Source organism: Miniopterus natalensis, chromosome 13 (assembly GCF_054644295.1).
Source record: "Miniopterus natalensis isolate mMinNat1 chromosome 13, mMinNat1.hap1, whole genome shotgun sequence".
NCBI classification, from domain to species: Eukaryota; Metazoa; Chordata; class Mammalia; order Chiroptera; family Miniopteridae; genus Miniopterus; species Miniopterus natalensis.
Window position 1 is genome coordinate 54,316,345 of NC_142093.1, and position 27,622 is coordinate 54,343,966.

Below are 27,622 nucleotides of genomic sequence, written 5' to 3' on the forward strand. Positions count from 1 at the left end.
CCAGGGGCTCTGCCTCTGCTTTCAGCAGGTGACCACCTACCCAGAGGACAGGCACATCTACCTGACAGGCACAAATTTGTTTACTTTTTTAAAAAAATGTATCTTTATTGATTTCAAAGAGAGGAAAGGAGAGGGGGAAGAGAGAGATAGAAACATCAATGATGAGAGAGTCATTGATCAGCCACCTCGTGCACGCCCCCCACTGGGGATTGAGCCAACAACTCGAGCATGTGCCCTGACCGGGAATCCAACCCCGATCGCCTGGATCCTAGGTCGATGCTCAAGCGCTGAGCCATGCCTGGCTAGGCTGTTTGCTTTTTCATTGGAAGACTAAGTGGGTCAATTAGAGGCAGACCCGCGTGATTCCATAAGGAGCTTCCCTACTAGATAGTAAGCGAAGGATCAGCCATCTCAATAAAAAACCTGGCATTTCATTTACTTCCTTGCAGTGACTCAGACAGGCATCAGATCATCTCACTTTTGTGCCCCTAGCAATTGCAGTGCCTAGCAAGGGCTTGATAAAGCTTTGGCAAACAGTGAAGAAATAGAAAGGAAATAATTTGATATTCTTGAGGTTGGGGGCTAGAGGTGAATCTTAGAGAGTCCCATCCCCAAGCTATGGTACATATCTGAGTTTTTTTAATTGAAGGGAGGTGGTCTGCATAGGACCAGGTAGGTGAATTTGCTGGGCCTTGTGTGACTCTGGTAGGACTAGTGGGGTGGATACAGGGACCCTGAAGCCTGGGAGGCCAGAAAGTTGATGGTGGTCAAGGGTGTTAGGACAGATCTGAGAAGTGAGCTGGATTAATACCATGGAAGTAGTTTCTGCCATAAGGAGAATTAGAAATTCAAAATTGCTGAGCCAGGAAAGGTCTGCCACAGGCATGAGCAGGATCTGGAAGTTAAATTCAACATCCTGGTTGGTCAAAGCTGTTGCAGTGTACTGTCAAAGTGGTGTGAAGAACAGAAAGAATTTTGCTAGACGTCTCGTTGCTGTTCTGGTTGACTTTAATTTCTGCTTCCTCGCAGAGTGGAGAGTTTTAGACCCAGAGGCCTTGGGGGCTTTTGACAGGCTCGAACAGTGGGCAGTCAGAGAGGAAGCAGCCTCTTCAAGTCTGGTTCTTTTTTCCCCAAACCTGTGGCTGGGAAGCTGTTAAGGACTCCCTGGCCGGGCAGAATGCAGGTTACCATGGGAAGCTGTTGGACAAATGGCTCAGACAGAATAAGGCATTTTAAGTAAATACAGAAAAGCTCCACCCTATTTTATGTAGTATAAAGTGGCAAGAGTTTGTGACTCAGTAAAATAGCTGAACGTAACTCACATATTTTCCATGTCTTGTATTGTCAAATTCAGTGAAATCAGCATTTAGGGACATGCTGGCCAGTGAGGAAGCTGCTCCTGGTCCTGGTTGCTGCTGCTCCAGATTGGCCCTTGCCTCAGGGAGCTCAGAGGTCCTGGGTAGGGGTGAGGACTCCCGGGATGATAAGCCCCTGAACCAGACCACCTCCTGGACCCAACTTTGGTCAGTGATGTTGCTAGCAGGTGATCGGAGCCTTGGATGGTGTGGGAGCTAAGGAAGTGAAAATGGTGCCTGGCCTCTGGCCACTTTCATGTCCCATGATCTTGCTTTCATAATTTCGGGAGTTCACGTTCATCTCTAATAGGTGACCAGCCTTGCCATGATGAGGCGACAGAGTGAAGTAGTTAAACACAAGGACAGCAGCTCATGAGGTCAGGTAGCCTGGGCTTACTAGCTGCAAGACCAGGTCAATTAACCTGCCCAGGCCTCAGTTTCTTCATCTGTAAACTGGGCATGAGAATAAGAATTCATATCCCACAGGACTGTTGTGAGTGTTGAATAAAATAATTCATGTGAGCTTATCATCCCAAATAGCAGATGACTCCAGAGCCATTTCACTTTAAAAGCATTTTGCCAGTTTGGGGAGGGGCTAGCAATAGGTAGCATATTATCTTCCTCTCTGGTTTTCTCAGTGTCATTATGTGAGCAGAAAGGAGAGGCAGAAAGGCAGTGTGCAGAATGGGGGTGGTAGAGGCGGTCTCAGTGGAAATCTGTAGCAGGGGTACCTGAGAGCTGAACAGAAACATAGGCAATTAAGAAGCTGAGTAGTGAACTTAATGAGTAACCTTATAGCCTTAGTAAATGCAAGGAAATCCTAACGCACTGCTAGCTACAGCAGTTTTTAGTTTGATGAAGTCTCAAGGGAAAACATTTCTTTACAAGGATTTTAGACTCTTAGGTTACTGCCAGAGCAACAAAGCTGAGTCTGCATGACATGCAGTGGAGCTGCAGGGTGTCAGAGCCACCGGCAGACCACCTAGAGATGTGTATCCTCACTGACCTCCCTATTGAGCTAACAAACCCTGGAAAGTACCCCTGTGTGAATGTAAATCCTATGAGAGGATGGACCATCCCCGTGCAACACTTAGGCACCAACACAGCTGAGACACTAATTACTAAGAGCACAGCTCAGTGGAGTCCATTCACTACATCTTATACAAGGTAATGTATACCAGCAGGAGAAAATGGAATTAGTGCATTTGCTGGAAGAACAATATTAGGAATAATGAGGAATCTGGACAACACAGTTTCCCCCTTCCTTCAATTTTTTTTCTGCCACTTGGGTGACTGGCTGAATGTACAGCTTTCTCAGTCTTTACGTTCCATTAGGTCCTTTTTAAAATCAGGGAGCTGGAATTAAAAGCCCCGAGAGAAAAAGTAGGGGTGGGAGGTAGGGGGGACAGAGGAGGGCTCTCTTATGCCCCATTGGAGGAGGTAAACTGCATTCTCTCTCTTATCTTCATTAAAATCACTTGCCCCAGGTTACAGAGCTCATGAGTGGGGTGGTTGGGAAGCCATGGAAGGCAAATCCTGGGAACGAGCAAGGGCATTGTGGTTTCTGTAGGACGGTTGTCACAGGGGCCCTCAGGTGGGTTTGACATAACTCCAAATTAAGCAAGGAGCCTTTGGGATTGACTCTTACCTGGTGAAGTATGCATCTCCTAGATCCCTGAAGGTTGGTGTGTGTGTGTGTGTGTGTCTATGCCTGTGTGTCTGTGTGTCCTGACACAGGGGTTATCTATTCTCTTAGTCTTGTCATGGCATAGCATGGCGACATGAGAAAAGGTCCTGTGGGTGGACCTGTCTCTTAACCTGCTGTGTGAAGTCAGGACAGCCTCACCTCCCCAGGCATGTGCTTCCCTGTGAGATGAGACCAGAGGATGAAACAACTGGGAATGTGTCCTCCTGCCACATTCTACCTCACACCAAGGATGGAGGAGTTGGACTGTAGAATTCTGGCTCCATGGGAAATAGCTAATAAGCTTCCTGCCACAGTGGCTGTGTGTCTTCATGTTGAAAACAGCTGCTCCTTACCTGTATTTGTACTCATGGGCTCAGAGGAAGCTCTTCTGCAAACCTGCCAACCAAACCCTTCCCATGTGACACCCGAGACTGTGGCCACTCCCAACAGACAGTCTTGGCACCAGGTCTTGAATATCTTACTTCCTGACCTTGGTCCCCAAATGTCTTCACAGAACATTGAGCAGTGCTGCTATCCTTTCTGTTCCTCCCTCTCCCCATCCCACCATTTAAAAAAATGCCATTTTGTAGAAAGTGTATTGCCAACTAGTCCAGTACAAGGCTATGGCATGTCAGGTGATAAATTGCTGGTACTCCTGTTTTGCAGATTGAATCCATTTACTACTTTGTGGTGGGGGACATTCCTGAGGAATCCAAGCAGCTTCTCCTCCAGAGAGCATTGGAGATGCCATGTCCTGTCTGCACTGTGTCCTTCAACGCCAGAGGAGAAGGCACTATAGCTTTCTTAAAGGATCTGAGTGCCAAGACTCACAGCAGGTAGGCAGAAACATGCTCTGGAGGGACTGCTAGTGAGTCCTGGGTTCTTTGTGGTCCTAACCAGCCTGTGGCTGTGTTCTTTCCGTCTAACCAGCAGTATTTAATCTCCATGAACCTTTTCTTCTCTACCCTGTACTAGTCTTGCCTTTTTATTTTCTGTAATTTGTATGCTTGGACATCTTGGGACCTTGCAAAGACTGCCCCTCCCAGGGCTAGCTAATCCCTAGAGACGGTGAATGACTCATGGGAGTGCTGCTTTCCTGTGCAAACTAACAAATGCAGAGCCAACATACTCACCCTCAGGGCCCCTAACTATCCCAGAGCCAGATACCAGAAAACTCCTATACCTCAGAACTTGCTGAAATTACTCAAATTTAGCCAATCCTAAGCCTGCTTACTCTGCCTTGCCCATTCCTTCCTGCAGAATCCACATGTTTCCTCTGCCTCCTGACCAGCCCTGGTGCTTTCCTGTGTGGCCCTGTGTAGGGCGTGGTGGCCCCTTCATCTTGGGCACTGTATTAGTCATTTCTAGCTGCTATAGTAGCACAGACTGGGGGGCTTAAACGACAGAAATTTATTTCTCACAGTTCTGGCTGCTGTCAATCCAGCTCCAGGTGCCTGCTGATTCATTTTCTGGTGAGAGCTCTCTTTCTGGCTTGCAGACAGCTGCTTTCTTGCTGTGTCCTTTTATGGGAGGGAGAGAGAGGGAGAGGGAGAGAGAGAGGAAGGGTTGGGGAATCCAGAGCATGTAAGCTCCCTGGTGTGTCTTTTTATTTATTTTTTATTTTTTAAATATATCTTTATTGATTTCAGAGAGAGGAAAGGAGAGGGAGAGAGAGATAGAAACATCAATGATGAGAGAGTCATTGACCAAGCCCGCAACCAGGCATGTGCCCTGACCGGGAATCGAACCCTGATCACCTGGATCCTAGGTCAACGCTCAACCGCTGAGCCACGCCCGGCCGGGCGCTGGTGTGTCTTTTTAAAAGGATACTAATCCTATAGGATCAGGACCTCACCCTTAGGACCTCGCTTAGTCTTAATCATGGATTAAACTTTATAGGCTCTCTCTCCAAATACAAACACTTTATGGGTTAAGGCTTCAGCATATGAAATTGAAGGGTGGACACCATTCCATTCATAGCAGGAACTGTGAGCAATGAACTATCTTTTCAGTGGCAGTTGAAGTGATCTGTTGGCCTCATCATATATGAATAATAATGAAATCTACATTTTAAAACATACCCCACCGCCCTGTCTGTGTGTAAGTTAAAGTCCCTGTGGAGAAAGGCCAGCTGCTTGTGTGATTACCAGGAGAGTGACTGGGTCCTTTCCTAAGAGTCTGTTTGCAATGAGTGCAGTGCCGCTCTTGAGTACATGTTTTTATTGATTTCAGAGAGAATAAAGGAGAGGGATTGAGAGATAGAAACATCAATGACGAGGAAGTCACCGATCAGCTGCCTCCTGCATGCCCCCAACTGGGGATCGAGCCCACAGCCTGGGCATGTGCCTTGACCAGGAATCAAACCCCCATCGCCTGGATCCTAGGTCAATGCTCAACCGCTGAGCCACGCTCGGCCGGGCTGAGTACATGTTCTTAAATTGAGTTGCTCATCATGTTTGAGTGGGGAGCTTAATCATTTGGAGGCCTGGGCTTTACCTTGCAGGCTGATTCCACATAATACAGGGGAGCCTGGGAATATGCATTTAGCCCTTCATTTTGCATAAGAACGACTGAGGGAGCTTAATTAAAATGCAGATGTCTTGGCCTCAGCCCCAGAGATACTATCAAGATCTAGGGCAAGCCAGGGACTTGGATTTTTAACAAGACCCCTGGGGATTCTGAGGAACATGGGCTCTGGCTGCTCTCAAAGCCAGTAAAAGCAATTGGCTTCCATTCAGGGTGCCTGAGTCCCCCAAATACAGAAAGGGCTCACTGCCCCGCTTTTGCTATTGGAGACAGAAAAAGGCAACTGGCAGGGCCACCTTCCTTGCTTGTCCTCCTCTCAGCTCATGTGGGCATCTTCTTTGGGCAGGGGAGAGTCTAGGGAGCAATTTAACAGGGAGTTCACTCTGACCTTTAGCACTTCAAATTTTAACAATTTAGCACTGCAGCATTTCAGCTCCTGACTCTTAGGCCATGCAAGTTTTGAAGAGGACAATGTATAGACAGCCCTCCTGTTCCTGCTCTGGCCCTTGAAAGTGAACCCAACCCACAGACAGTGGTGCTCCTGTTCCTCCCTGCGCCAGGGCCCTGGACTCCCAGTTGGTCTCTCTGCACTTCTGGCTCTTGAGCACCAGCTAAAGTGCACTTATTATTTAACTGTAAGGGCATGTTCTGAGCACCTCAGCTTGCAGAGACCTGGACTCTGGGTTCCCTGTGCCCAAGGCTGTGTCTGGGCAGAGCCACTAGCCCTCAGGTGCAGTGCTGTACTCTGGGCTCTCCAAGGAGCCCATCTTACTGGTGATTTGCTTTCTGCACAAGTGAGGCTGTATTAGCCAGAGGGAATGTCTGCCTTGTTCTCTTTTCTAACCTGGAGACCACATCAGAGAATAGAAAGTCTTGGGCACCAAAGGCCTTGGCACGAAGGGGGTGGGTCCTGCCAAGAATAGCCTCAGCATCTCTTCCCTGCCCTGCTAGGAAGATGGCCATTTCTGCTCTGGAACAGGTCCCAGCAGGAGGTAGGCACAGCCAGCTTGAGTCCATCAGCCTCATGAGGGGCCATTGGACAAGACTGGCTTGTTCATTGCCATCAAGCCATTGTCCTAGTGTCACCTGAAACCCTTATAAATAGACATGACTGAGGCTTTCCATGGCCCAGGCGAGGCCCACACCTCTTCCTCTGTCAGCCCATCCATCCATCCATCCATCCATCCATCCATCCATCCATCCATCCATCCATCCATCCATCCATCCTCACCTGTGCTTCAGGATTCTCTTTTGGTTGAATGAGTAGCAACACATAACCCCTAAGGGCTAGAGGTGCTCTTCTCAGAGATCTCCTCTGCCAATCTGAAAGAAATTCCCTATGACTACTGACTTTTTGGATTCCAGATGAGTGGCTTCGGGTGTGACTTAGCTCATAGGGTGTGACTTAGCCCATAACCCATGCATGACACTGTTGCTCCTTGAGATTTAAGGTGCATGTGAATCCCGTGGGGAGCTTGTTCAAGTGCCAATTTGGCCTAAGCGTCTGGATGGGTGTGGCAACATACACCCTAACCAGCTCCCAGGTGCTGCTGCTGCTCCTGGGGCCACACTTGGAGGAGTCAGTCCCTACAGACCTGTCTGCACAAGAAATCTTCCCATTCGTACTATGCATAGGTCCTGGGGAAGTGTGTATTTGCTGAGTTAAAGCTGACTGCAGCCTGTCAGCCACTGGCAGGTGAAGCAAGGTGCATGTGGTCTCCTGCCCTTTGACTGCAGGGCTGTGGGCACTGTGGGGCCACATTAAACTCGGCTTGTCAAAACTGTGCTGCCATGATTGAACCCTGTGAACAAGGAATAAATGTAAGCATAGTGTATCTTTTTTCCAGGGTCAAGAAATAGCACTTGGCTGAGCAATTACTCTGTAATGAAGAGAAAGAGTCATCGATTAAAATCCCGAAGCATCCACAATTCTCTGTTTTCTCCCACCTTCTCATCTTCCACCTGTGGGAACAGACAAGGCACAGGGAAAGGAGGGAGGCATCTATAGTGCCTGGCAGCGTTGAAGAGCAAGTCCACAGTCTCGGGAGACTGAACAGACACGCGCAAATACCACCTTCCAGCCTAATGATGCAAATCTCTTCACGTTTCAGGTTCCATGCGTTTGCAGAGAGAACAGAGTGTGTGGAATTTCCTGCATCCTCCATAAAAGATGGTGACAGTGTAGTGACTAGGAATTCAAGGAAACTGAAAGGAAAACCCCCTCCAGGTACCTGGAACCAAAAAGAAACAGTGTGCTTTGTATCTTAATCATTTCAGGTGATCTTGTATCCTTAGGAAATACAGCACCAAGTAGGGACTGACTGGGCCTTGTGTTATTTATGTGGTACAAGGGCAGAGTTTATGGATGTTAGTGGTGAATTAACAACCAGTTTTATCAATGAGTCCTAAGTTTATCACCCAGGAAGTGGCCTAAGTGACGCACATTTACAAACTTGGGAATCTTCTGGAGACGTGGCCCTGGGGTGTGTCAGTACAGGACTTGGATCTTGGCAGGGCAGAGCCACTCTGCTGCCCAGGTTAGCTGGATGCCATAGTGAGGATGCCCATGGTTCTCTGCTGCTCTGCGAGGCAGGGACAGCAGTGCTTGTAGATGCAGATGCGGGTTTGACCTGCTCCTTGTTGGGGGCCAAGGCTGCACAGGAACTTCTGCAGAGGCTGAATGAACCTCCCTCTCAAGGAATGTGATTATATTGTTTAACAGGCATAGAAAATGCAGTCACAAAATCAGTGAGAAGTAGGGTTGTGGTTTGGAAAGACAGTACTAGACAGTTACTCAGAAAGCCAAGAGATGGTAGTTTCATTGGGACTGTGAAATTGCAAAGTGCCAGACACTGAGCACACACCACTGAGAGAAGCAGGGAAGGAAGCTCCTGTCCTTTGTGAGATGACTTGGCACAGGAGTAGTCAGACGTCTGAGAAAACCCATCCACCTCCACACTCCTGCTCACTTCTAGTAGTCAGCAGGTTTCTATCTTCAATGTGAGGCAAGAACTACTCTTTGGAGACAGGGGAGAAGCTGCACGTTTCAGCTGCTTAAGCTTCCTGTTGATGTAATGGTGTTGCAGAGGCTCCCAGGGGAAGGGCACTGGGACTGCACAGGAGGCAGTTGTGTCAGGTGGGGAAGGTAGGGGGCAGTCAGGTGTTCAGGTAGAGATGAAGTCTGGGGGTGGAATCAGGTATTCAGATGTGGGTAAATGTAGAGGGTGGAGTCAGGTGGTCAGATGGATTCAAGGCAAGGTGGAGTCACAAAGTGTGTATCAGAGATAGGCTTTGTGAGTTCAGATTCTTAGTGCCCCAAAGCAGAGCAAGAGTGGTCCCTGTGGAACTCAGGGTGGGCACTACTTTAGGTAATAATCTACACCTTTGTTCTGATGGTGAATTAGACATTGCCAAGAAATTGAAAAAATATCAATTGATAAGCAAGGTTGATGCTAATGTAAGAAAAAATTAACTCAGATTATATGCCATGCCTGTTGAAAATAATTTACAAGATTAAGCCTAGTGGGCAATGAATCAATGAGAGTGAAGAATGTGAGATGTCACCAGCTCCCCAAGCCATGCCAATTACTGTCAATGGGGTTTAATTTTGGTCTATGTATTCCTTGGAAAGTCATTTTAAAAGGGAGACATATCTGGCTGCATAGCTTACATTTTCAGCAAGTACCATCCTCCCAACCCTGGGAAGCATACAGATTAATTACAGATAAGAACATTTTTCTTAAAATAAAATACTCAGAGTGTGGCCTGCCACTCTAATACCATTTCAGTGATCACATGTTCTGAATTTGGGGAGAGTCCCAGATCCTAAATATGAGTCTTGTCTTCTCTATCCATCATAATGTCCCAGAAATGCCAACATTCCAAGTTGACCTCTCCCACTCAAAACCAGTCCAGAAATCCTTGACTCTTTTGTTTGGAAAATTTGTGGTTTCCAACCTTATCTGGGGCCTCAGAGATAGTTCTTCAGTCTTTTCCTGATCAGTTCCCTCTCCCCATGTCCCCATAATCGTTTTCAACCATTTATCAGTGTCAGTTTCCTCAGGTTCCTCTCCAGTGTGGGGAGGGAGGGTACCCCCTCAGGAAGCAATTTTCCAACTATTGTATAGAAAACTAGACTATCAAGTGAGGGGCTAGAGGATCAGTACTCAGGGAAATCACCTGGCAATTTAAAGAAATTTCCTGCTCTTATTGATTTTCAGAGTATAACTATTACCCCACACAGTACACCAATGCAAAAAGAAACTCTGTAGTTAAGATAAATAATAGTTTTAGAAAGTAAAAGATACATAAAATTGACCATCTTAATCATTTTTAAGTGTACATTTCAGTAGTGTTAAGTACATTCACATTGTTGTGCAACCAGTATTCAGAACTCTTTTCATCTTGCAAAATTGAAACTCTGTACCTATTAACAACAAATCCCATTCTTCCCTCCCCCAGGCCCTGGCACCCACCATTCTCCTTTCTGTCTCTGTGCCATTGCTTTATTATTATTATTTTAAAATTTAGCAAACACTTAGACATTGCTGGGTACATGACAGTCAGTGTTTCAGCCTCTTATCAAATTTTAGCACACTTAATCTTCATTGAAGCCCTATGGAGTAGGGACTATTAGTATCCTCATTTCAGTGATGGGGAAACCAAGACAGAAAGTGGTTAAGAAACTTGTTCAAATTCACCGAGCGAGTAAGTGGCAGAGTAAGGATTGAGACTCAGGCCATTGCACCAGGGTGGTTTTCTTCAGCGACTCATTTTATGTATAAAACATGACAGACCTCCTCTGACTATCTCTCATGTCTGTCCTTTCCCCCTCTGGTATTTAAAATACTTTATTTCCGTTCTCTGGTTTCTTACAGTGAGTTCCACAGTATATTTTCTTCACTGAGTTTCTACTGATTTTATCTTAACTTTTGTGATTTTTTTCCTACTTTCCTGAGTTGGTCATATGTCATCTCTTCTTGTCATCTCACTCTTGAGTTTTTAAATTTTTACTTTGTTTTCTTCCTTCATGGAGATGATGGCTTCATATATACTTTTAAATTCATGGTCAAATATTGCATCATAATTTCTTGTCTTCCTTGATAACATTTTTAGTGAGTATTCATCTGTTGATAGTTTTATTGGCTTTTTCCCTCATTTTTTCTTGTAATACCTTGTTTGGATGCTGTTTGTTAGCTTCCTTTTTATTATTTGCCACTGGAAGGAGATGGGATAAATCTGTGCAGGAAATTCCTGTGGGAGGTAGGGTAGGGAGGGCTAGGCTTCACAGCTCCAGGCTCTTCTCTGCTGCTGCAGAGAAAGTGGTGCCTACAGATAAGCCAGTTCTGGGTGATGCTGCCTCCCTTTGCTCCCTGAATCAAGTAGACAGACTTTTGTTACTGGTCCTTGTTCCTGCAGCAGCCAGCGTTGCCAAGAAGGCTCACCTTTGACTTTAGGTGGGCCTCCACCTCCGAACGCCTGCCCAGGCTCCCTAGACCACTCCAGGTGCACACCCTGCACTTTCTCCTTCCCCATCTCAGCTGCTCTTGACAGCCTTTATCTGGATGTTACTTGTCTCCTAATTTAGCAGAAGAAGGTATTTGTGTTTTATTTTTCATTCTCATTCCCTTCATAATTTCTAGGGAAAAAGACATTGACTTATATAGTTGTGTGTATCCTGGAAGTAAAGGCTTCATCTTAAATGTTTAAAGGTGTGACAGTGAGCTCTAAGACCAAATGTGAAACCTGATGTCTACATCTACTGTGTGGGGTGGACAGGATCTTTCACTTTTTCTTGTTATGCATTTATGTTTTGTGCATCATGTTGCCACTCACTGTGTTTATTTCAAAAATTATCATTTGAACACAGCCCTTCTATGATCAATTTCTCAAATTCCAAAATAACATTTGATAGGTTGGTATGAAATTCTGGTGTTTTAAAAGAGAATATAATTTGTAAATATTAAAAAATAACCCTCATCATCTGTGGGGTTTTTTTCTCTATTGCATCAGTTATTTCCCAGAAACCATGATATCACTTCTAATTATTGAATGAGAGTGATGAAGTGTACTAACCGTCTAACTGTTTAACTTCTGTCACTTCAAAGGGTTTTTTCTAAGATGGTTAAAGCTGGGGTGTGTGTGTTGCTAGGTACATCACATACATTAACTCATTTAATCTTCACAATAACCATGTGAGGTGAATCATATTATTATCCCAATTTTTCAGAAGAGAAACAGTCTTGGAGTTATCCCCCGCAAAGCTCTGTGTATGTTTTTAATCAATTATATGAGAATAACCATAATAATACCTACAATACAATGTTATTAGAAAAGTTAAGTGCTTAGCTTATATAGTAGTCCCCCCTTATCTGTGGTTTCATTTTCTGTGGTTTCAGTTACCAGCAGTCAACCATGGTTCAAAAATATTAAATGGGAAAATTGGAGTTATTTTCTGAGGCTACACAGCTGGTAAGAGACAGAGCTCCAGATTTGAGCCCAGGCTCATGAAAAGTAGGCCATCTTGTACTCTGCAGACAGTATAGTATAGACAAGGTGGAAAATACAGGGAAGAAAGGAAAAGAAATATTGTTGCCACCAAAGATTTTCACTGTTGAATGCAGTGATGTATTTCCTTCCAATCTTCTCATTGCATATACCATTTTGAACAATTGAAGCATAAATGTCATATTATGTACCAATTTGAATATTGCATTTTTTACTTAATATTGTAGCAAGTATGTTTCCATGTTCCTAGAAAACTTCTGTAAGTGACATTTAATAATACATAATACTTCATGAATGTGATATAGTATAATTTTCTTAATCATTTCCTGTGGACATTTGGGTGCTTTCTTATTGTTTTGCTATTCGAGATGATAACAGCATTTATCTTTTTTTGTGTGGTGTATTTCCTCCTATATTTTAGATTTTGGAGGGATTGATTCTAGTAGTGAAAATACTGGATCAAATATATTTGTATATTTTGGGGGTAATCTCTCACACTTAATTGTTTTCCAAAAAATGTTTCAAGACAATTCACATCAAAAGTATATGGGGAAGACCCATTTCACTGAACCTGAGTTAGCATAAAAACAGTATCTCATTGTTTCCATTTGAATTTCTTTAATGGAGAAATTAATGTCAATTAGTAGTGAAAAGTAGTAAGCATTTTTGTATGTAACTTCTTCTGTGAATTACCTCTTTGTCTTTTGCCCATTTAACTGCTGGGGTCTTGTGTTTCTTACATAGTATGAGCTCTGTATGTTAATGATGTTAACTCTTTGGTGCTATTATTTATGGATAATTTATCCTAGTGATTGTTTTCCTTTTGATTTTGGCTATATTTTATATGCAACCTTAAAATCTGCACAGTAAGTCCAATCTGCAGATCCTGTAACTTTCGTGATTCTGTCTCTTTTCCATTGATCCTTTATAGCCTGAGTTTAAAACAAAAACAAACATCTTTTTGGTCCATCTAGGTTTATTTTGAGGTATGGTATATTGTATGGATATAAATGGATGTTTTTCTCCATAGCTCAAAGCTGTATTCACACCATTCACTTCCTAACCCCTATTTCTCTGGCTCCCTTTGTAATATACTACATTCCTATGTGATAGGCTTGCTCCTGGGTCGTCTGCTTTGCTTCACTGCCCTTTCCCGTCTAGTGATGACCTTTGACATTAATACGTTTTTCTATCTGCCCTGTATGTTTCTTGTAGATGTGAAAAATGGGTTTGATATTTTTCAAATAAACTTCCTTTTGTGTGGTGTGGGACTGAATCTTCTAAGGGGAGGACACGTGTGTGCCTGATTTTTATGGTGTCTTACCCAGTGTGTGCTTGTTTCCTCATAATATCCACTGACATTTTAAGCTTTTTATTTTTTACCCCAAATATATTTTCCTTCCTTTCTCTTATTTTCTTTTCTTCACTCTTCCCCCACCTTGTTCATTAGTATAGATTTGGGGAGGTCCAGCAGTACAATTTGAAAAGAAAATAAAAAATTGAGTTGAATCAGCAGTTTGCTTACTGCACTTTCCTTGCCAAGGTACTAAATAAAGCCTTTAAAATTTTGCAACAATGATATTGCATTTGTACCAATTAGCAAATGGAGATTTAAAAGGTGATAATTATTCTCTAAAGTTCCCAGAGTCCTTTGGACTGCTCCAACTTAATTAGTAGAGACTGGCTAAATAGATAAATGCATTGCTACAAATTCTGATTTCATCTAATTTTGATGTTTGGTACTTGTTGATAAGTAGATATTTATAGGAATCTGCATTTCTTATAATGGGTTTGATAAACAAATTATAATAGTATCAGCAAATAAGTCAATTACGCATGAATTATGATCGTTAGGCTCTGTAATTTGGGATGATTCATTACATTAACCTCTTCTCCTAAAAGGAAGAAGTAGTTGTAAACTGAGAGAAATTTTATCTTGTTTCTTGCTTTATTAGAAAGGCAAAATAGATACATCAAGTACAATCATTTATTTATTCTGTGCCTGCTTTCGATTCTTATATGGACACTAATTCCTTAGAAGAATGTCCTCTCAGATTGAAATTTTTCCTGTTTGTTTTTCCAGGACTGTTCTTTTCAGGTGATGGGAAGCTTTTGCAGGGTTTTGACAGGGGCAGTATGTGCTCTTTAGGTTGATACATTAAATAGTGTTACATTTTAAGTTTTTCTTTTACTACTTCCCAAGAGTTTGTGGTCCATCTTCCTTGTGAAGAATATTTAGAGAGAGGATAGGAAGGGGGGGTTAAGGTTCATGGTGCCTATTGTGTCAGTTCCACTGGGCACTTGTGCAGATGGTGGTGCTGGCCCACCCCAGGATCAGGGGAAAATTGCCTCTGACCCATGATTCTGTGGTCAGGTGCTATCTGAAGACCTTCTCTCGGATTTCTGAGAAACTAAGGTGAGCCCTTTTGCTCCCCTTGCCCTCTGGTATCCTCTGTTTGCCTGCACTGGGTCTCGTTTCCCCATGTTAGCCTGGATGAAAAGTCATGTCCTCTATTCCCTCCCACCACTCTCTTCTCACACTCTTTAGTAGGTGCTACTGACCCTTTGAAGGGTCAGTACTGATACAGTCTTGATGCTGACCAGTTTATTTGCATGCATAATGGTGGATGGGAACTGGCATTTGGAACTAGGAAGTGAATACTGTATTGAGGAAAGACTAACATACATCCTCTCTGGATCTTTCTATTTCTCCTTTTGCCTTTTGAAGCCTCTCTCTATTTCTTCTTTTTTTTCCTTTTCTTTCTTTATTTTTTAAAAAATATTTTTATTAATTTCAGAGAGAGGGGAATGGAGAGGGAGAGAGAGATAGAAACATCACTGATGAGAGAGAGTCATTGATCAGCTGCCTTCTGCATGCCCCCTGCTGGGGATCGAGCCCAAAAGCCAGGCATGTGCCCTGACGGGGAATCAAACCGAGATCTCCTGGATCATAGGTCAATGAGCAACCACTGAGCCACGCCCAATATTTCTTTTTAAGAGCAAAACATGCCATTGAGTCTCCCCTTCAATCCCAATGACAATATCTTGTACTTGGGGTTTGTTAAGCTTCTAGGACCTATTGGTTTATAGTTTTTGTCAAATTTTGAAAAATGTCAGCCATTATTTATTGACATAGGTCTACAGGTCAACTGCAGTTCGATTACTCTAAGATGGCTTGTCTTTCTTTAACTGGTGTTACCCAGGGTATATTTTTATTGTAGGAAATGCCATGAGCACAAGAGCCAAGCCAAACTATGCAACAATGCATAAGACCCCTGTTCATGTTACATCCACTAATATTCCATTGACCAAAGCAAATCACATGACCAAGTTTAACAGTAGTGGGATGGGAGCTCTCCACCTATACTGAGATGGAAGTAAATATTTGCTGAACAATAATGTAAGCTATCACAAGCTTTTGTTCTTTTTGGCTCTGGGAAAGTGTTTGCTGGACATTGAATTAACTTTGGAGTCAGACCAGGATTCATACCCTAGTTTTTCCACTAATTACTTGTGTGACCTTAGGCAAGTTACCTAGCCTTTCTGAGCTATGTTCCCTCAGTTGTAAAAATGGGAATAATAGCATTTACCTCATGTAGTTGTTGGAAGAATTAAGGCATATGGCACACATGGAAGTGTTTAGTACAAGATTGCCATTCAATTAATGTTTGTTTCTTTTTGGGATTCCAAGTGGGCTTTTATTGTAGACATTGGTTCTAGAAAGTAAGATAATCCAACAGGATATGGCAGCCTCTGTCATAAAGATCATTTTCAGAACAGTCTTGATACTGACCAGTTTATTTGAATACATAATGATGGATGGGAACTGGAATTTGGAACTAGGAAGTGAATACTGTATTGTTATATTGTGTCCTGATGGGAGGAAGATCCATGTTTAAGGTTGATATTAGGAGTAGGCCACTGGGACCTATCTAGAAGCAAGCAAGAGCACCTGATGTTTTACTGGTAAGTAGGATTACACTGTGGGGCCCTTTCTGGAAATGAATTTCACCCACTTCCCTATTGTCAGACTGGGCTAGTGAGAGGCTTGAATGGTGTAGGAACATTTGTAAATTGGCCATGGTAATTTTCAGTCCTCAGAAGCTTTCAGGTCGGGATGGACTGTCCTGGGTTGGGGGCTGGGTTACTGTCTTGGGAAGGCACTTTAACTGCTGGTGCTTTCAAGGGACTATATTGTTAAGAGAAAAAAATACTAATTCTATGGGGAGCTGCTCCTTAGGTTATGAAAACCCTGTGGGCCTAGAGTGAGGGGTCTATTGAGTGGTTTGGGGACTTTCTCTTCAGAAGGAAAAAACTTCAGATCTTTTGTGTTTAGGGCAGGCTTCATCTTTTAGTTTGGTTCTTTCTCCCTGTTTTATGCTAAAAAAGTTAATTAAACTGAAATAATAAAATTTTCAATGAGGCATCAGGCTTAAAAAAGGAGACAATTTTAGCATTGTTGAAGCTAGCCCAGGATCTGGACTCACTGGTGAAGCTAACGTGGACTTATTTTAGATGGCCTACAGTGTCAGGCTCTTCAGAATTGATGTTCAAGGCACTGCAGTGGTGTGATGAGTGCCCAGGCTGACAGCCATGGTCAGAGCTCTGAGCTCCCACTTCAGGCCAGAGCATCGTACTTTATACTTGAAGAGGAGGAACAGAAGGAGGAAACAAACTGTGGACAACTGGCCACAGTTTTAACTTTAGCGCATTTACATATTTTTTCATATGTACAACCAATAAAACCAGTAGCTCAGAACCCTCTCCTGGTTCCAGAAGATAGGAGTTGAGCAGCACAGCACTTCCACTTCTAGGCCCACCCTATCCATTCAGCCACCACTAGTCAATCCATCATCACCCCTTCCCACTGAGCCTGCACTGGCGTCAGCCCCTCTAGCACAGCATGCTGGCCGGCCCCTGCTAACTGAGCAAAACTGGCAAGTAGGGTTCCGTGTGCTCACGAGAAAGACTTGGCAATGAATAAATAAAAAGGAGTATCAGGTAGTAGGAAAAAAGCAGTTTTTCTGAGAGTATCTTTGTTTTTTCCAGTCCCCTGGAAAAATGCTAGTAGAAGAGGTGCTCTGTTCTACTAGTATTATTAAGTCCTAAAATGGTGTAGCTGTAAAATGTGGTTGATTCTATCTTTGGAAACTGCACTTATTTTGTGTTGGTGTAGAAAAATGCATGGACTAAAACTAAATATTATGAAACTAGATTTTATTTTCTGTAACATATGTTGAAGCTGTTATACTTAAAGAGAAAAAGTAATCAAGCTGTGTTCTTGGAAGACGCTTGTGATCTTTAGATAGTTAAAGTTTACTGGCCCATCACTTGGCCTTGGCATTGCTGCTTTGTTTCCAACCTCTAATTTAATTTAAAAGCACTGATGGGTGACTGTTTACAGCTTACTGACAGCAGGAGGCCTTCTCAGAGGTCACCTTCCTTCTCCCCAGAATTCAGTTTAATTCAGTGGATGGAGCTGGAGCAGCTGTACATCCAAAGCTGTTGCCACATTACAGTCGACAAAACCAAGAGACTTTAATTATTTCCAGGTCTTGAGCCTTCTAACAGTGGGTTGCTTTGAAAAAAAATTTTTTTTCCTGCTATGAGGCAAGCATTTATTAAGCTCCATCTGTGTCCTTTAGAGTCTTACTAGGGTTGAGGAGGATATTCAAAAGGAATAAAAGATAAGGTTCCTATTCAGGGAACCCCACCCTCTTAGAATGCCCATTATGCTTCTGCTTGATGATAGAAAAGTTGCTCCTTCTCTCTGTAACTCCAGGATCCCAGTTCAGAACTTAAGAAGTGTTCACCTGCACCTCTCTCCTTAGTGCACACCTTCGCCTGATGTGAGTGACGGTCTAGTTTTCCTAATCAGAGAGTAACCCTGTTAAGGGCAGGGAACCTTATATTCCTCTCCCAACATTGGGTGTATATCCCCAGCTCCAGTTTTATTCTCAGCTCCTGGCTGCAGTCCAGGCTATCACCAGGATGCCCCACGGCTCACATTAGCCCTCTGCTGGCACTGGGCAGTGGTGGGGTGATTCAGCCCAGTTCTTCCATCACCAATATCATCTCCTAGAATCATGCTGAAGCAATCGAGGGATGCATCCTGCGTCACCTAACGACACGAGGCATAGAGAAATCCCTCAAAAATCTTTTAAAAACTAAATTGAGTTACTAGGGGGAAAGAAATAGTGAAGATTTCTGGCAACATTTGAAAAACTTGCTTTGACTTCAGGGTGAGAGATCCACTCCCCATTTGTTATTTGAAAATCTAGCACTATGCTGAGCTCTGGGGAAACAATGATGAAAGAAGGAGGTCCCCCTCCTCCAGAGCAGCCTATTTGGAAATATCTGCGAGGAGTGGGGATGTACCAGGGAGAGTGGTTACAGAACAGACAGACATAATTCTGTGTTCAAGGAAGTCACAGTTTGACGAGGGAGACAAGCTGAAGATAGTAGAAGCCCAACACTTGCAAGCTCTCTGAGTTAATAACCCAGGAGGCCTGTCCTATGGGCGGCTGCCGTCCCAGTGCATCGGATTCCAGCCAAGCCAGCAGGTGTGTGCTGTTACTCACCAGAATGTCACTCATTAGGCCTTGTTTTGGAGATACAGCTCAGCAACCATCACCCGTGTATCAGAATTAGTCTGGGTGACTGGGCTTATAGACTCATCTCTTTCTATCCAGGAAGAGATGAGTCTATAAGCCCTTCAAAGGAAACTGGAAACAACCAATACATCTCAGATGAGGTCTGTTGACAGATCTCGCATCGTGATAGCTTGGGAGGAGGCTCAAGGATGGGTCCCAGTGTGGAAAGCTTATCAGGGCTTTGGACACACAGGCCTGAGGCTGAGTCCTGACTTTACCGCTTATCGGTTGTGTGGCCTTGGGCAAGTTCCTAATTTCCCCAACCACAGTTTGCTTATCTGTAAGTGGGGATGATAATCCCTAGTTGTACCGTTGCTGTGAGAGGAAATAAGTTAATGTATTGAAGTGCCCAATATGTTGGCTGGTACGTGGTAAATTTTAGTTTCCCCTCTTTCTCCTCCTTTGTGTATCAGCAGGAAGCAGCCATTATAAAATGCATTTAACATAAACATGCTCTAAGAAACAGCAGAAGGCTGTGAGCCAGATCAATGAAGATAGTATGTCAGGGACTCTCTGACATGTTGAAGGGGAAAGAGAGCTCTGACTTCTTTGGGAAGCATTTCCTCAGGGCAGAAATAGGGACATCAGGGTATTGGGATATTATGCCCAGAAATCATTGAACTTTATTTTTCCCCCAAGAATGTCTTAGATAGAAATAATTTGTTTACATGCCTGTCTCATCTATTAGACCACAATGGCACAAACTTTTGTTGCAAAAGAATCACTGAGATGGTTTTCATTTCCTGGTCTCCCTCCCTCAGAATGCATCTGGGGCGGAGCTTAGGAATCTGCATTTTGATGAGCAGATTCGGGGGTTCTAACAGGGGTTCTGAGGACCGCACTCTGAGAAGACCACACTAGAGTGAGAACCTCTTAAAAGCTGGCACTGTTTCCTGTTCACTCCATTTCCAGTCACCAGATATTATAGGCATTGATCGAGTTTTGTGGAATAAATGAGTGAATGATGATGCTCCAAGAAGGTGTCCTGTTGAGAAGAGGATATTTTAAAATAATTGGCGTCCTAGTTTCTAGGTCAGTTTCTTGTGAGTTTGAAGAAAAGAATTAGTTTCCTAAAACTTGTTCATCTCCTAATGTTCTTGCAGAGCTGGGAATAGACCTCACTGTGTGAATGACATTCAGTCCCCAGCAGCCCAGATGATCCATTTTCACAAAAACAGGCTTCAGTTGAGGACAGGAGGCTGGATAGATGCTAGTATGGGCTTGCTTCTCCAGGACGATAGTCCTGGCTTTACTCTTTCCCTGTTGATTCAGAGCTGGCTGATAGGAATGAGAGAGGAGCTCAGTCATCTTGCATTTGTTTTGTGCCCTATAGGTCCCTGGGAACCAAAGAAGCCCATGTCTTTTTGTGATGGAAGAGCTGAAAAACAATTTTAATAAATTTGCTTTATGGGAAACTCATAAAATTCTCCTGAAGCTACCGTTTCATTAAAACACTGCCCCTTTGAGTTGGTGTCTTCTAAATTGTATTGCCTATTCTAAATAGAATAGATTTATTTATTAAACTATATTCATGGGTATTTTTGGCATTTTTATGTTTAGCTGTTGCTTCTCTATCCCCATGGCTGTGTTTTTATCGCCTGCTTGCCCAGTAGCACCCACAGCAGGGTCATGCTTCTTGCTGAGTGTGATGGAGCACTTGCTCTTTACCTTGGAAGAACAGTGACGGTTTATAACCAGGGTTTCTGTGGGAATGTTGGACTTTTAGACCACATTACATTTGCACTTCACAGTAGTCTACTTAGAAGAGATGCCCCAGGAGCCAGTACCACACCCACCCACTGAGAGTTGTCCATACTTGGTATTTGAAATTGCTTTTAAAGACATCATGGCCCTTGTGAAACATATATATTCATTGCCCCCAAGAAGGTGTCAGATGTTTATACAGATGGCAAAGTGACTCTGTTTGCTTTAATTGGTGGTTGATTCCATAGGGTGAGACTGTGTGCAGCTATACATTCTCCTCAGAGCAGTGAGGCCCAATCAAGCCAGCAGGTGTTCAGTGACCTCTTGACAACAGAACACCTTAATATATAATTTTTTTGTTAATCCTCACCCAAGGATATTTTTTTAAATTGATTTTTAGAGAAAGTGAAAGGGAGGGTGGGAGGGAGTGAGAGTAAGAGAGAAACATCAATGTGAGAGAGACACATCAATTGGTTGCCTCCTGCACATGCCCTGACCAGGGCCAGGGATTGAACCTGCAACCCAGGTACATGCCCTTGACTGGGAATTGAACCCACAACTGTTCAGGGCACAGGCTGATGCTCTAACCACTGAGCCACACTAGCTAGGGCTAAACACCTTAATATATAATTTAACAAGTACCTGGGAATTTTTCCATTACAATAAAAAATACTGATTTCACCACTTTCAATCCCTTTGTGGATGTAATAAATCCCCTTTCACCAGACACATCAAAGCATATCTGACCCGGGTCTTATTTCATTTATTAAACTAGCCAGCCTGAGAAATCAGTTCTGGGAGCAAATGAAGAGCAGCAGCTTAATATGACATCTCTCCCAGCTGATGTCAGCATTTGGCGAGCCTTCAGGCATGTGGGGGATGTCGGGTTGGTGCAGGAGAGGTCATTGGGTTGGAGAATCTTTCAGGTTGCCCAGATGCCTCTGTGAGGAACCACACCCTGCTTCTGGGCACTGCAGGCCTTGGCTGGCTGATGCCCTGATGGTTGAGATTCATAAGGCTTCATTGTTGTTTCGTCTCCTCTCTTGGGTGAGCCTGGAGCATTTCAAGTTCATAGAGCTCTCTGAACACTAGGGTTACCAGTGCCTTGTCCTCCTTCCTCTTCCGTTTCCAGCAGGGCTGTCTCCCTGGGCTGCAGCTGTCCCATATCCTAGCTAAGTCCCTCAGAAGTGACCCCAGTAAAAACGCAGCCCTCCCATGCTGCCTATGAAGTAATCTGAAACAAAACCTCTTCATTCTGAGTTATGCCTTTTACTGCCCTATGACTTTTCTTGTTCACTAGCTGGTTTTGTTTTTAAACAAAACTAGTTAAATGGGTAGTTTTGAGTTCTTCTGTTCCCTGCTCCCCACCATGAGAATCCACCGCGGCCTAACTACAGTGGTTAAACCAGCGTGGCGATAATCCTCACAACGACTCCCGCAGAGAGCATGTCTCAGGCTGCTGCTGCCCCTGAAGCATGTTTTCCCGTCCCTGGATCAAGAGCCAGCTGTATTTCCTTGGACATTTTCCCTCGGATGCTGATCTGTAGTCACTCCCTCTTAGTAAATTAGTGGAAAGCCTCGACTCATTTGAGACATTTTAAGGGAGAATCCTGCTACTTAACACGTCCATGCTGAAGTGAGCAGCTGAAGGCAGGCTGACTCACGTCAGAAGGGCCTGTGGGCTTCAGGTTTACATTTGGCTGCAGCCTGCGATATTTTTGGAGTTCCAGCATGGAGCTGGGTACACATCACGTTTCACTCCTTGGATTGTTGATGGTTGCAGATTCATGGTTGCGTCCACCTCTGCCAGGGCTTGTCACCCACTGCTTTACAAGCACACTATTAATACTCCCTCACTGGATCTGGCCAACTTTGGGAGGGCCAGAGCACTGGTGTCCCTTTACTTCTGCCCTGCCCTTCTTGATTGCTCTTAAAGTCAGAGACATCGACTCTGATCTGCCCCAGGCTGTCTTGGTGGCTTAGGGCCAGCCCTGTGCCCTGGTGGATGAATCTCCTGGGGTGGCCTGTAGACCTGATAGTGGTGTCTCATTCTCTGTGGCTGCATGATCTCAGGTATCTGTGGACTGTTAGTAGACAGCTTATGGACTGTTATGTACACCAGCTTGGTAAGTGGGGGTCTCATGAGCAGCTGGAGGAGAGTCTGCAGGGCCTCTTGATAACCACTCACCACTTTCTCAGGGCAACTAGTCATGGTGGCTGAATTGGTGCAGTCACACCAACCTGGGTTTGACTCTCTGCTCTGACTCTCATTGACAGTGTGATCTTGGTCAACTCACTCTGCCTCCTTTTACATAGCTGTAAAATGGGACAAGAATAGAATTTGCCTGCAGAGTTGTGGTGAAAAGAAATGAGAAAATGTCTAGGAAGGCCTAAGCATAATGTCAGGCACATAGCAAGTACCTCAAAAAGGTATTTATCATTACAGAATTTGGACCCAGCTTACTTCAATGATAACATCATCAGTGTTCTCTGAGCCAACTGTATACAGTCTGTGAAGTAAAGTTGTTGTTTGTGTGTTTTTTAAAATAACTTTGCTAGCCCCAGCCAGGTGGGTCAGTTGGTTGGAGCACTGAAAGATTTAGGATTCAGTTCCTGGTCAGTCAGGGCACATACCCATGTTGCGGTTCGATCTTTGGTTGGGGCACATACAGGAAGCAACCAATTGATGTTTCTCTCTCATATCAATGTTTTTCTCTCTCTCCTCTCTTCTCTCTCTAAAAATCAATAAAAACATATCCTTAAAAAAACCACACAACTTTTTTATTGGAATGGAGTTTTTAAAACTGGAGAATACAGCAGCTAAATTCTTGTCTATGCAACTATATTGAAAGCAGCCCCGGAACAGGGACTCCCCTGTAGCCCCCACAGTGCCAGAGTAGTGCCAGGCTGGTGGCTGGGCCCACGGATGCCACTGAAAATGGGTGGGTGGCATCTTCCACTCATGGTGGCCTCTTGGAGTCACCACTGGCTATGTGTGCACATAACAAAATGCAGAGATCATTACAAGTTCATGTACAGTTGTAGGAAATAATACAGAGATACCCATGTGCCCTTTACCCAGTTCCCCCTGTAGTAACATCTTGCAAAACTATAGGACAATATCACAACTAGAATATTGACATTGATACAGTCAAAATACCACCACAGGATCCCTCCTGTTGCACTTTTATAGTTACACCTATATCCTTCCTGCTCTTGCACCCTCCTTAACCTCCAGAAATTACTAATGTTACAGAACCTGAACTTAGGTGAGGACAGAACCTCTGTCCCAGCCTTGGATATTTTACTGTAGACTAACTTTGATTGATTGATTGTGAGGGTGACATAAATCAGCCATACCATTAAAAATAAAGTCACATGGTCCAACCTAGCCCTAAACTGAGACAGCAGAGGTCCAAAAAAAGGAAGCCAAATTCTCATGATAACATCAGGGGAAAATAAAGACTTGTCAAGGTGCTTTCAAAGAAGTAGGCAGCCTCAGCTAAGTTAAGAAAGGATGCGGGTCATCACTTTCATAAACCATTGAATTTCCTCACCAAGTTCACCCTGGCATTTATTAGGTGCTTGGAATATTTTTATTGTTTATCTTATTTGAGTATTATCAATAATTCATTTTAAAATATTCTGGCTGCTACAAATGTTTACTTTATAAAGATGTATTGCATCCCTGATCTGCATTTATGATTTCTTGAGATAACAGCATTTCCTTAGGGATTTCAGTTCTGCTTCTCAGACATTAGTGGGGAATATTGGAATTTGCTGTTCAAAATGTTCTAGAAAACTGGCTGGAGTGTGCCAGTTCTGCTAGGACTAGTAGAGAGTTCTTGGGCCAGTCATGGCCACCCACTTATGCTGTGTTTCCCTCCCAGGAGCCGGGGTCCGAGAGGACGTGTTTCTCATTTGGAGGGAGATGGAGGAAGCCTGCAGCACGCTGGCCCAGATCCAGAGGCTGGTGGCTGAGCCTTCCAAGTCTGATGTGGCTGCAACAGACCATGGTGAGTGCTGCTTTGGTCACTACTGTAAGAGTCACAACTGCTACTGATTGGGGATGGGGGCTGCTTCCAAGTTCTTTACCAAGGAGCGCTCCTGAGGCCAACCTGAGGAGGGCATCTGGAGCTATGGGGTGTGTGTGCTCATGTGCATTTGTATTCATGTGCACATGTACACATGGATGCATACGTGTCTGTGTGTGTGTGTTGTGTGTGTGTATGAAGATTGTTAAATAAAAACCAGAGCTGGACAGTAGTAAAGCAGTAAAAACAGATTCTATTCAGGGACTATTGCAGTAGGGAAAAGAGATGATACAAACTGGTCTCGGTTATGAACACTCGGTTATGGACAAGTGGGGATTTATAGCCAAGGAGCAGTGTGGGGATGGGTTGGTGGATAGAAAACTACTGAGAGGAAACATCTGGGGTTGGGGGATTTCTGGCTAAACCGACCTGACAGAGTTCCTGCTATAGGCAGGCCATAGTGATTAATTGTCACCTGGGGATATCAAGGGGATTCTGGCTAAACTGATTTAGCAGGACTTTTGCTAAAATTGGGCAATGCAAAGACACACAGGAAGGCCCAAGGCCACAGTCTAGTTAAGACGATTCAGAGGAGCCTGAATTTTGAAGTGAGAAAAACCTGGTTGTAAATTTCATCTTCATTACTAGGTTAACCTGAGTTAATCTCTTCAAGTTAGTTTATTCTCCTGTAAAATGGTTAAAATAATATCAGTCTTGAAGGGTTATAGTTAAGATTAAGTAAGACGATGCATACTTTGTACCAAGCAGGTACTTCTTAAATGTTAACTCACCCTTCCCTTTCACAGTGAGGGGAATTAGTGTTCCGACTCTCCTGCTTGGGAGCTCGAGCCAGTAAAAGATTTCCTCTGTGAGTCACTGGTTTCATGTAGGGCACCCCTGGTAGTAATAGCTGTCAATACTTACAGCACATACCTTACATGTCAGACACTGTTTGGGGCTTGTCACAAGTATTAACTCATTTTATCCTTTGCACAATCTTATAAGATAGATGCTACTATCATATTCATTTAGGGTTAAGTAGCCCCCAAGGTTACCCAAGGCCACACAGCTAGAAGTAATAAAGCTAGGATTCAAACCTAGTTCATCAGTAAAAATACCAGTGTCTGGCACCCACCCCAGACATTCTTTTTAAAAATTTTTACTTATTTTATGTTAATCCTTACCTGAGGATATTTTTTCCATTGTTTTTTAGAGAGAGTGGAAGGAAGGGAGGGTGGGGGAGAGAGAGAAGAGAAACATGGATGTGAAAGAGACACATCAATTGGTTGCCTCCCACACATACCCTGACTGGAGCTGGGAATGAAACTCTCAACCCTTCAGTGCAGAGGCCAACATTCTAACCACTGAGTCATATAGGCCAGGGCCAGACATTCTGATTTAATCCATGTGGGATACAGTCTGGACTTTGGGATTTTTGAAAGCTCCCCAGGATACCCTAACATGCAACATATTTAGGGAACCTCTGCCTGGTTTTATTGCCTCCTGGCATCCTGCTTGTATTACAGAGTGTCAAGGTGGGAGAAGAGCAAGGAGATCAGGCTGGCTGGAGGCAGGCAGGGATATGGTTGAAGAGGAGAAATGGGGAAGGGAACATGTGTAGAGGTGGGGAAGGGCTTGAAGGCCTGGGTAAGCTTGCCCTGTGCAACATGATAAATTCCTGGTGACAATGACATTTTCCTGTGACTGGTTGTTTTAACTTGGGCCTGGGCAGCAGCAGCTACACTTGCTTTGCGAGGACCAGCTTTCTGGTGCTCACTTGGAGTGACGCCCCACTTAGTGCGAGCTTAGAGTCAAGAACCCAGATAGTCCTCTGTCGTCCTGAGTAGATATCCATGCCAGGTAGAGAATGGTGATCCTGCTGCTAAGGTATTTGTTTGGGGGAGTGCTACAGACTGAATTGCATCTCCCCCTAATTCCTAATTCATATGTTGAAGTCCTAACCCACATTGTGACTGCATTTGGAGATGGGTCCTATAATGAGGTGATTAAGGTTAAAAGAGGTCATAAGGGTGGGGCCCTAACCTGATAGGATTGGTATCCTTATGAGAAGAGGAAGGGAGGCCAGAGACCTCTCTCTCTTTCCACACATGCACAGAGGAAGAGCTGTGTGAGGTCAGAGTGAGAAGGTGGCCCTCTACAAGCCAGGAAGAGATGCTTTACCGGAAACCAACCCTGTGGGCACCATGATCTTGAACTTCCAGCCTCTAGGACTGTGAGAAAATTAATTTCTGTTGTTTAAGCCCCCCACTCTGTGGTATTTTGCTATGGCAGCTAGAGCAGACTAATACGGGGGGTATTTAAGCTTGAGGTAGTTAGCCTTGAGGGTTAATAGAAGATTTTCAGATGTTATTCCTAAAAGAAAGAGAAGAGCTATTGGTGTCTGTAATTGATAGAGAGCTAGATCATCATTCCTTTCTTTTCATGTAACACACCCATACACACACACACCCCAAAAACTAAAAACCAAAATAACTCCAAGCATAAATTTTCAAAGATGCTTTAAATGTACCACTTCTATTTAAAAAGGAGAATTTGGTCAGGACCTTTCCACTGTTGGATACCCATCGGAGCTTTCATAACCTTGCTTTGGCCCCAGAGGTCACATGCAGAGTGTCTGACTTCCTCCTGTTGCCACCCACAGCCAAGTGTTTTATTTATTTTTAATATTTTTATTGATATTTAGAGAGAAAGGAAAAGGGAATGAAAGAGAAATATTGATACCAGAGGGCAACATCGATCAACTGCCTCCTGCACGGCCCCTACCAGGGATTGAGCCCTCAACCCTGGTCATGTTCCCTGACCAGGAATCAAACTGCTAACCTTTTGGTGCATGGGATGATGCCCAACCAACTGAGCCACACTGGCTAGGGCACATCCTAGTGTTTTTGAGGTAAAGGCTATGTCAGTCCAAGACCCTGTGACTGCTTTGTATGAAGGCAGCCCATCCTGACCCTTCCCCAAGCTTGGCTGCCCAAGGCCTGCAGGCCAGAGGAGATGGGTTAGTCTTCAGGAGAGGAGAAGCGTCAGGATGGGCTGCCATTGTACATGGAACATCCATGTAGATTAGATAAAAAATCTCTTCCTGGGCATAGCAGTCCCCTTATACCCCCTGGGCTTGGCACATGGGTTCTGGAT

General features: G+C 44.0%; 1 protein-coding gene across 1 annotated transcript in view; it reads left to right on the forward strand.

Moving 5' to 3' along the window:
* VWA3B (von Willebrand factor A domain containing 3B) overlaps nt 1-27,622 on the forward strand; it is a 137,088-nt gene that overhangs the window by 13,294 nt on the left and 96,172 nt on the right. Inside the window, exons 5-7 of the mRNA XM_087823772.1 lie at nt 3,709-3,878; nt 7,680-7,795; nt 24,323-24,448. Coding sequence (XP_087679898.1) covers nt 3,709-3,878; nt 7,680-7,795; nt 24,323-24,448 — 412 coding nt within the window. The remainder of the gene's footprint in view (nt 1-3,708; nt 3,879-7,679; nt 7,796-24,322; nt 24,449-27,622) is intronic.